The sequence below is a fragment of the Octopus bimaculoides genome, chromosome 10 (assembly GCF_001194135.2).
Source record: "Octopus bimaculoides isolate UCB-OBI-ISO-001 chromosome 10, ASM119413v2, whole genome shotgun sequence".
NCBI classification, from domain to species: domain Eukaryota; kingdom Metazoa; phylum Mollusca; class Cephalopoda; order Octopoda; family Octopodidae; genus Octopus; species Octopus bimaculoides.
In genome coordinates this window covers 48973759-48982629 of record NC_068990.1, presented here as the reverse complement: position 1 = coordinate 48982629, position 8871 = coordinate 48973759, and the positions used below count along the sequence as shown (strand labels likewise).

Sequence of the window (8871 nt, the reverse complement as noted above, 5' to 3'; positions counted from 1 at the left end):
CATCATTTGAGATTCCATTTTCTGTACTGGCATGGGTTAGTGGGTTGGATGGTTTGACAGGAAATGACAAGCCAGAGGGTTGTGTCTAATTTCAAGATCTGCTTTTATATGATTTCTACAGTTGGATGTCCTTCTTAACACCAACCACTTTACAGAGTGTACTGGATATGTTGTTTTTTTTTTGGTGTGGCACCAGCCCAAAGGTTGCCAAGTGCTCACACAAGAAAGACAAGATCCTTCAGCTAAGTGGGATATAATATTGAAGGATGTGTAAGTATGATAGGAGGACAGGAACAGGTGTCTTGCTGAAGAGAAGATATGTGGCTTCCCAGCTAGAAAAAAAGAAAGAAATGGTGAGGTCATATATAATAACTAACGGTGTACGTAACAGACAGATGTAAACATGTCTTTATATATAATATATCTGCAGACAGGGAAAGAGCTATCAGCTAGACTAGTTTCAATCCTGTTTTATGATTTCATCAGCAATCAAGTACTTCCATTATTGGATTGTAACTAGTTCAGTTAATTTCTATTTTTCTACCCACAAAAATATTATATAAAATGATATGGTTTTCACATTTGTCTATTACAGACAATGTTGCTAAAATCTATTGATATATTCTCTCATATTGAATAACAATGACACAAAATACTCTTAACAAACCAGTAATATATTAATCAAACTATCCAAATATGTGTTGTGAATGCAAATCTGTCTATCTGATGTAATGAAAACTTAGTAATAGTACAAATTGACAGCAATGAAAGTGTCGGATGAAATACCTTGCAGTATTTATCCCCCCTTACGTTTTGAGTTCAGATCCCATTGAGGTCATCTTTGCTTTTCACCTTTCTGGGATCAAAAATAAAGTATCAGTCTTTATGATGGGTTTCTATGGTTTTTGTCTACCACATTCCACTCTAGTTAACCTGAGACTGTAGTAGAAGATACTTACTCAGAGTGCCAGGCAGTAGAATTGAATTTGGAAATGCATGGTTGTTAAGTAGACTTCTCAACCACTTAGTCATGCTTGCATTCATGGTTTTGAGTTTAATCTACTGTGATTCTGGCCAATCAGAAGTTTAAAACTTGTCCCAGCCATTTTTTCTTCAGCACAATATATTTTTCTACTAACTTCTGTCTGCCAACTTCAATATTACAATATACTACTACAGTTACTCAGCAGTAAATGGGTAACTCTTCAACAGACTGGCATTCTATTTAGGGAAATGTTGGCCTTTCTATCTAGTCAACAAGATGGCATCATTCAAAAGCTACAATAATGCAAGGAAGCACATTGTGACAGCAGTGTATAACATTTGATAGACTGGTTGATTCAGCTACTTTGTTAACATAACTGAATAGTAAGTGACTGGAAGGGACATCAGTGAAAATATTTACTCTAGTAATACATGCATGTCACAGCAACATCAAGATTTTCTTAAATAGGGACATGCAACAAGAAATGGATTCTCTTTTGAGCAATGACTTTTTTTTAAAACATCTTGTATTGCGATCAAAGGTATTATCCAGATTAACTCTCTGTCCATGCTTTCTCTGCAAATATTAACATTCAAATGTTAAATTTGAACTTTGAAATCAATCTTGGGTGATCTGGTAGAGTTATGGCACTGCTCAACACTGCTCATCTTCATTCATTTTATGTTCATTTTTGTATGTGGGCATGACTTAGACTAAATGAGGACAGTGAATTGGTAGAGCCAGAGCCATTAGAGCATCAGATAGACTATCCTGCAGCATTTGTTTCAACTCTCTGTACTCCTAACTCAGATCCTACCAAGGTCAACTTTGCCTTTTATCCTTTCATTGGATGGGTGAAACTGTAAGAACCTCAAACCAGTTGCCTTACAGTATTTGTTTCAGGTCTTTGCTTTCTGAGTTAAAATTCCACCATGGCCTACTTGGGTGATAAACTAAATACAACATCCTATTTAATACCACTATCTGGTTTTTGTATGCTTTAGCAGATTTCACTCTGTTGCAAGCAATCAGACTAGGTTTCTGGTTTGAAGATACCTTCCTCCTGCCAGTCTCAAAGTTCCTATTAAAAAGGATCATAGGCATGATCATCCTTCCTGGCTAAAAAAAATCCAAAAAATGTATGGGTTCATCTTTCTCCCACCTTTCTTATTATTCCATTCTCTTCCTAATTTTGTTCCTCTTTTTTCTCTGTTTCTCTTCTTTTTACTTTCCTGTTCCTATCTCTCAGATTCTCTCCATTCTCAATCTTTCCAGTCTTTTTCTAAATTGTTATCCCTCTCACTCTCTACCTCTCTTACCATCCCACTTTCTCTTTTCTCTTTCACTTTTCTCTCTCAACTCTCTCTTCTCTGTTTCTTATTGTCTCCCCCTTCTTCTCATCATCGCCAACACTGCAACTGTTACTATTAATAACCAAACTCAGTGTAGTATTAGCACCATAACAGTAGCAGCAGTAGCAATGTCTAAAACCTCTAACTGTAACCTTTGCCCAATACTAGCTAGATATTTCTGCTGTACAGGCAAGGCATAAACATCTTAATGAAATATCCCGTTTTTGTTTACAGTATGTCTAGACAGAATCTATCTTGGCATCATTCAGTGTGTGTGTGTGTGCGTGCGCACATACACACACTTCTCTGTGATGTTGATCATTTCTTAATGGACTGAATATCTTGTACCTACTTGCTTGAAATAAATACAAATCATTCTTATAAATAGGTTTTAGTGACGGTGGGCTGTTGTTTGTAGGTAGAAGTGACTCCATTTCTGAGTTTAGCCTCCTCACCACCACTACCAGTACAATATCAAATTCTGTAGCAGTGATTGGACTTCTGAGCAGTTAATGTTTATACACAAGTTGACTGGGAAATAAGGTAGACTGCTACCTTTAAGTTAAGCCCTTTAAGTTTTAAATGTGTCTTATTTCAATTGCTGTATTTTTTGGTATACAAGTCACATTTTTTGGACCAAAATTTGCAATTAAAAAAGAATGGTCAACTTATACACCAGACAACTTTGGTGGACCAAAATTTCCATGTGAAATGCAGTAAAGTTTGGAAAGATAGTGACAATGTTTGAATGTTTATTGCTATATACTACATCAACAATAATGAGTCATGTCACTCATTAATCAAAATTCTCAAATTCCTGAGGACACAACTTCTTTGCTCTAGTCTATGGATCAATGTGGCATTGCTAACTTCAAGAGCTGTTATCTGAGAAGAACTTTGAAATAATTCATAAAAGCCTCTAATAGTGAGAATAAAATAGGTCTATCTAATTGAGTGTCTAGTTAAACATGCCTTGTTTAGATAATAATTATTTCTGACATAAGTACAATGTCACAACTTAGGTAGGGAAGGGGAACAGTTAGTTAAATCAACCTCAGCAAGGATTTGAACTCAGAATGCTGATATGGTAATTGAAATAAGATGCATTTAAAACTTAAAGGGCCTAACACGAAGGTAGAGATCTTCTTTATGTCCCTGGTTGCCTAAGCAGAAGTTAACAACACATATCAGTCAATATGTGTATAAACATTACTCCACAAGGCATTTTTGTTCACTGTTCTAACAATTCTACCATCCATTGCCCTTAATTTAGCATCAAATTATGTCTATGTATTACACCCATCACTTGCATTAAAACATCAATGCATTCCTGAAAATTGAAATGCATTCCTATAGCTTCTTTGTTTTGTTTTTTTTCTTCCTTTCTTCTTCTTTTCTTTCTCTTTTTTTTTTTTCCAGAAAAAAGAATACAACCACATTTATGCATGATAATAACTTTTGAGCATAGACAATGCAGTATGTACACAATAAAAACATTTCAAGAGAAATATGTTAGGAAATAAATAAGAATACAGTTATATCATGGCAGAGTATGTACTTGCCACAAATGATGTTGCTTCCTATGTAATGATAGGAGGTAGTGCAATAGCAGCTACTGGGAAGAAGGGGATCGTTACCTTCAGCATCTTGCAGGGCTGAAGAACTTATCCAAAGTTGTTTGACGCTTATGACATACCATCTCTTTTATAACTCTTAATGAACTTCTCTTGTATTATTTATGGTTACTGTCATGATTAGGATATCATTCCCTTAGCCACATCTTTCCAGTCAACTGAAGCATAGTGGACAGAGCTGCTATATCTTCTTGCCCTGCAATTTTAACAGTATCAAGTTCTCTTTAGACAAACTTCTTCAAAGGGACTTGTAGCAACTCAACATCATCTTTGATTTCTTCAAACCCTACATCATAGGCCAGTGTCACAATATCTTAGTAAACTTCATGTAGACTTTTTGCTGGTAGAAAACCAGTAAAGTCACAGATATTCTTTTCTACTCTAGGCACAAGGTCCGAAATTGTTGGGGAGGGCGCCCGTCGGTTAGATTGAACCCAGAATGCAACTTGTACTTAATTTATCGACCTTGAAAGGATGAAAGGCAAAGTCAATCTCGGCAAAATTTGAACTCAGAATGTAAAGACAGACAAAATACCACTAAGAATTTTGCCTGGCATGCTAACGTTTCTGTCAGCTCACCACGTTAGTAAAGTCACAGGTATTGTCTGATCAAATGTTACCCAAATATCATTTGTAGCTGAGGGTCCCACTTCATCTCATAACCCAGCTATGTTACTATAAGTTTCTTCTTTCCATCATTTGCCTTTATAAGTTGTTTCAAAGTTATTTTCAGTTGAAGTACCTTAGAGTTAGCTATCACACCTCAGTGTATTTGGCTGGAGTAAAGAAGCTTAGCTCTTGTGAATGTGTTCCGTCCTCATATTATTTAAGTTTATTGACTTGTTTGATGCATTTTCTATAAAGAGCAATGCTTTGTTGAACATATTACATCTGATATTGTACAGCAGGGCAATAAATATTTGTAAACCAGTCTTTGAAAAGGCTCATAGACATCCAAACCTTCATATTTGAATCCCAGGTAGATTATATTTAGTATAGCCCTTGAAAACCCTTGGATTTTCAGAATGTTATACAAGTAGAGACTTTAATTTCAAATCACCATTAGTATTTTCTCCCTCCCACAAGAAGTATCAGATGATTCTTGGAAGCTTTAAAATACAGTGCTATTTTTCAACACTGTAGACATGTGCTTGCAGGAAAGCTAATTCATGAACATTGATGGTTTGTTGTAGTGTATTAGGGCTCAATCAGCAACTATTTTCTGCAGTTCTCCAGGATAATTTGTAGCAGCCTCTGTATCAACACTGGCAGATTCACTAGTCATTTTTATATTGTGCAAATACTAGCTAAAAATGTTTTGCATAAGGAGTTGTACCTTCCTCTTTTGGCAAATTGTAACACAAACTTTTACTTTTTGCTTGAGTGACCATTGTGTTATCAACACATTATGTCCAATTTGATCATTGATCCACATACTCAAGAGCTGTTACCTTTTCTTCATCACATCAGGTCTTTGTGAAAACAATGTTTGAGGAGTAGCTACATGAGTGCTTTGCCTAATTTTGTTTTAAGTCATGTTTTGTTCTCACTGTAGACACTGCAAACCTTAATATTTTTGCAATAAGGCTGAGCAAACTTTTGTAAAACATCAAGTGTAACATTCAATGTATTTATAACTCCTTCTCACACTACTTGATTGCTTCTTTCTTGTCATCTTGAATAAGTGTAGTGCACTGTACTCCATGTTTGTAGCTGAATATGTCTGTGTTAGTTAGAGTCAAGAAATTCCCATCGTATAATAAAACAGCAGAATCTGTGAAGAGTAATGCTGTTCTGCTTCAACAAAAAGTATTAGCCTTATTACTTCAAATTCAAGAATGGAAATAAGAAAATAACAGGGGTGGAGGAGTGATGTCAAAGAATACAAGCTGTAGAATATGGAATGAAGCTTTGTCAGTTGAAAGTGTTTCATGCATGAACAAAGTAGGAGTTAAAAGGAAAGAGCAGGTAAGTGTTGGCGAGACTATTGAGAGCAATGAAAAACAAGGTGTGAGGAGAGGAGAGTGTATTGTAGGCTGCAAACAGCAAAAATATACAGAGTAAAGTGACAGAAAAATAATGAAAGGAATAGCCATGCATATCACACCAAATATATAGTAAAGTTTACCCAAATTTTTTTTTAAGAGCAGAGTTAAACTTGTATCTTGAAATTAGTGGTCATCGTCATCATGATCCTATTTTACAATTTCTGAAAGTGTGGAATTTCATAACCAGTTTTCCTCTAATGTGGTTAATGCCTCTGTTTACTTATGTATGATCTGCTCATTTTATGAAAGATTTTTATATATTTATTCAATACAGGTTAGTAAAGATGAAGGCTTGGAACTCGCCAGGCAGCTGAAAGTTAGCTATACAGAAGCAAGTGCCAAAAACAGAATGAATGTTGACCAAGCATTCTATGATTTGGTCAGAATTATCAGGTAATTTCTTTCTCCGATTTAATTTAAGATGAACATCCTTTTCTTTTAATTCTCTCCCCCTTTTTATTTATTTATTCTTTGTTAATTTTTATCTGCTATGCTTAATAATTGAAGCAATGTGAGGTACAAATAATTTACTTCTCTATAGTAATATTGTGAATAGATTGAAGCTGTTGTTTAGCTTCAGGTCATTCCTGATTAAGTATATTTATGATGAAGAACATTGAAGATATGGCTATTCTGTTTTCCTTTCAAGAGTAGTGTGCACCAGACTACCTTATCCAACATATTCTCTTTTTTCTTTTTAAGATGGAATGGTGTGATTTGAACAAGATAGATTTTGCTAATATTTTTAGTAAGTTGAACAACTATGTAGGTTCATTAGATGCTGTTAACTGGATTTTTCTATGAATGAAAATATTTTCCAAGATTTGAAACATTCAGTATGTAATTGTTTAAAGTCCAGCAAACTTGAAATGGTCTTTCCATTGAAAACCAAAGCATCGGCTTAGTCAAGGTGAGTTAATGTAGAAAATTAAAATTGAATATTAGATACTCTTGATGTGAGGAATGGTATTTGCTGTTCGCAAAATATTTGTCAGCTTTATAAAATATAGCCTCACTGATAGCAATACTAACATAATTGGCCCACCTCCCATAAAAGTGCTCGTTTAAGTTAATAAGCAAGTTATGTATCCAGACTTGGCAAGAAAGTTTGAAAATATGTATGTCAAAATGATGTCTACATGATTAAGCTTTCGGACTTCTGGCCTTTAAACTATAGTCTGAATCTTAGCTACATGCATTTAGTTTCATTATTGTAAATTGTTTGAAGAAATATGAAGTCTGGCAACCTTGGGATATTATAATGTGTTTTTAGTGTATCGTTTTGACTGGAATAGATTTTTATGTTTCAAGTAGTTACTGTACTTTCCTCATTCTATGACTTCGGTTTCTGGAATGCATTATGTTCTTAAGGTACTACATTTTATGTTGTCCTAGTCTACTTAGCTGAAAGTGCATACCAACTGAGTGATGGTGTGGCATTCTCTCCCTCCCATTGTCACAGGACCAGAGATGGGAGGGCTGAGAAGGTGCCTGTGTTTGCTTACAACTCCATAAGTATCTAAAACAATTAATGAAAATATGCAACGTACTGCTAAGTTATACTCGCTTGTAAGTGATGGCTATGATTTTTTTGTTTTTTATTTCCTTCATGATCCATATTTACTACTAAAGAATTGTTTGCACAGAATAAAATTCAGGATTTGTAATAAGAATCTACAATTTATCAGGTCCCTAAACAAATCTGTCAGTTGTGATACTCTCTGATGTTGTAAATATAGATATATAAAGTTAAGTAGGTTTTTGTTCAGCTACATTGCAATGCATTTCTTAAGACAAAGACAGTTGCAATTTTCTCATTGTAAAAATGTAAGTGCCGTTCCTTTTTCACAACTTCACAATTGCTGTCTTTTGAAATTAAATATAGTGACCAGGAATTATTTAATGTAGCCATGGGACTGCACAGGAGTCTGAGAATTGTGGATAGACCTACTTTTTAGAAAAGATTCCATTGCACAGAGTTTAATCTTCTGTGATGATAGACTAGCCATTTTATGAAATATAAATGGCTATAAATGCAATGGATGCTGTTAGAAAAGTGTTCATCAATATATTCAAAGAATTAGGTTTAAAGATCACAGTAAATACAAACTAAACAGAGCACATTTCTTAGGCATAACTCTAGATTTAAGAACTCGTAAATACTACTTTTATAGTAAACCTAATGAAAATATGCAATTTACTAATATAGATTCCAACTATCTCCTAATAATCCTTAAAAATTTAGTTAATAACACTAGTAAGTGCACATCCATCTTATTCTCTGATGAAAAATCTTTTAAACATGTTGCTCATGTAGTGAAACCTCTCTCTCGGGCATTCAATCATAAATGATAACAAAGCTGCTAACATCTAGCCTTAGGCTACCTTGGACCCTTCTGTCCACCATCCTGATTGGTTCTTATTTGTGCGGCAATTGTCCCCATGTTCTGCTTGCTAAGGGTGGATTACATCCAATCGTGGCTTTGTGATAAGGTCACGTGAGATAGAGTTTTTCTGGGTTTCCGCTGAGCCCTATTTCAACTATAAATAAACCCGATCCCATGACGGTAGTCGTCTTCGATTCCAGATCTCTCACAGGTCTGGTCGCTGACCACACATACAGAACACAGCTACAGCCAGTTCCAGCGCTGACGTCTTCACCACCTATGTACTGTCTACCACAATGTCGTGCGCCAGCAACCCCACCACCAGGTACACACCAATATCAACACACTCGGTTTTATATCGACACTGTTTGAGTGAATTGTTTCCACCACGAGCAACAGTCAGAACTAACCAGCAAGAATATTCCGTATCAGGTAAACGGTCACAGCATTCAACGCTCAACACAC

At 35.3% G+C, this 8871-nt stretch overlaps 1 protein-coding gene across 1 annotated transcript in view; it reads left to right on the top strand.

The window, feature by feature from the left end:
- The window catches only part of LOC106868943 (ras-related protein R-Ras2), a 39820-nt gene that overhangs the window by 26493 nt on the left and 4456 nt on the right, over positions 1–8871 (top strand). Inside the window, exon 5 of the mRNA XM_014914417.2 lies at positions 6294–6412. Coding sequence (XP_014769903.1) covers positions 6294–6412 — 119 coding nt within the window. The remainder of the gene's footprint in view (positions 1–6293; positions 6413–8871) is intronic.